The following is a 2,043-nucleotide window of genomic DNA, read 5'->3' on the forward strand; positions in this document are numbered from 1 at the left end:
GTGTCTAATGTAAAGAATGTGTTTTTCACGAAAATTAAAATCTTTTCTTGGAGTAACTCTTAGTAAATTAATTCTTAGATAGCTGATTATTCATATAAACAAACACGCACACCTCCCCCAATGTATTAGAAAACTGCTACTGAATTGTGCAAAAAAATATTGTACACAGATATTTAAAAGTGAAATACTGATCTTAAAATTTTGTATGGTTATTAATATTACATCACATGAAAATGAGGAGATCTAAAGAAGGATTCCAAAGAAAAAGGGCATGTCAAAAAGCATGTAGAAAGAGAGCAATTGAAATCCTTATATCTTAAACTCCTCTCTCTCTCTTTCTCAATATGTATTAATATTATGGCAACTTTGATTAGAGTTATTTAAGAAGTAATAAAGAGACTTAGTAAAGATTGAGTAAACCTTTAACAATAAAATCAAAAGATGAACATCTAGTCATCAATAAAATCTTTATTAGGAACTTAAGTCAGAATTTGTAAGTTTTGATTGCTTATAATTTATTTTTATGTTTTCATATATGAGAAATATATAGTTCATTCATCTTTGGTCAATAGTCATTGGTAGAGAGAATTAGAGAAAGAAATTTAAATTAAGAAATTAAGAGAGAACTATATTGTAATATTTACACGTCCTAGCACACCATAGTTCTACTTTAACAACAACAACAACAAAAAAAAGATTATCAGTAAAAGGAAATTCAGAGAAGGAAGAATGCAAATTACTGAATTTGGTTTTTTAATTTTAATTTTATAAGTTCATTATCATTTGAATCCAAAGTTATAAATTTTCTATCAGCTTGGTTATTAACTAGGTGCTGGAAATCCTAATGAAATGTCCTTAACCTATTTAATGTTGCCAAATATCACTGATTATGGAAAATAATGCCCTACTCTGCAACTATTTCCTTTTTCATTTATGCTTTTTCTTCTTATGATGGAATCAGATAGAAAATATGAATTGCAATTTTACTAAGTCAACTTATATTAAAACACAGCATGCATAAAACAATGCCTACCTGATTGTGGCTTAAATCATGAACTCAATAAATGCTCATTGAAATAAATTAACTAGAACTATATTGCATTGCAGGTGATGCTGCAGGTGCATGTGGAGATCCAGGAACTCCCGGTCATGGTTCTAGACAGGAAAGTGATTTCAGAACTAAAAGCACTGTACGTTTTGCTTGTGATACTGGTTATATCCTTCATGGCTCAGAAGAAAGAACGTGTTTAGCTAATGGCAGCTGGACTGGAAGGCAGCCAGAGTGCAAAGGTAATCTAGAGCAGAAACTAGATATATTGAGAATGCTGGGATTTAGTGTGTCTCCAAATTCAATTGGGTACTACTAGGGAAATTACTCTTACTGGTTCTCCTTGCCCACAAATACAAAATCAAAGCACTAATATTCCAGTTATACTGACACCACCCTATAGGAGAACTATGACTAGTAATAATTGTGAAAAAAAATCTTTCATTGGTCATTTCTATATAAACATGTTCACAACATGGAAAACATTTAGATTGAAAAGGTAAAAAAAAATTGTTAAAAAGGTTTATTTTTGCCCTTTACAGTAGTCTCCCCATGTACATGGGGGTTTCCAAGACCCCAGTGGATGCCTGAAACCGCAGATAGTGTTGAACCCTATATATACTATGTTTTTTTATACATACATACCTGTGATAAAGTTTAATTTATAAATTAGGCACAGTAAGAAATTAACAATTGCAACTAATAATAAAATAGAACAATTATAACAAAATATGGTAATGAAAGTTATGGGAATGTGGTCTCTCTCTCAAAATGTCTTATTGACTGTACTCATTCCTCTTGTGATCTATCCATCTGTTAACCCAGGTAGCATATACAGAATGGATATTCTGGACAGAGGGAAGATTTATATTCTGGGCAGGATGGTGTGAGATTTCATTATGCTACTCAGAACTTAAAATTTCCAAATTGTTTATTTCTGAAATTTTCCATTTAGTGTTTTCAGACCATGGTTGACTGCAGGTAACAGAAACTGT

The 2,043-nt window shown here is 31.3% G+C and overlaps 1 protein-coding gene across 1 annotated transcript in view; it reads left to right on the forward strand.

Moving 5' to 3' along the window:
• CSMD3 (CUB and Sushi multiple domains 3) overlaps positions 1 to 2,043 on the forward strand; it is a gene marked incomplete at its 5' end in the record, with an annotated part of 107,701 nt that overhangs the window by 58,839 nt on the left and 46,819 nt on the right. The window contains one exon of the mRNA XM_012645293.1: positions 1,108 to 1,290. Within this exon, the coding sequence (XP_012500747.1) occupies positions 1,108 to 1,290 (183 nt within the window). The remainder of the gene's footprint in view (positions 1 to 1,107; positions 1,291 to 2,043) is intronic.

Source organism: Propithecus coquereli, unplaced genomic scaffold (genome assembly GCF_000956105.1).
Source record: "Propithecus coquereli isolate 6110/MARCELLA unplaced genomic scaffold, Pcoq_1.0 Scaffold23, whole genome shotgun sequence".
Lineage (NCBI taxonomy): Eukaryota > Metazoa > Chordata > Mammalia > Primates > Indriidae > Propithecus > Propithecus coquereli.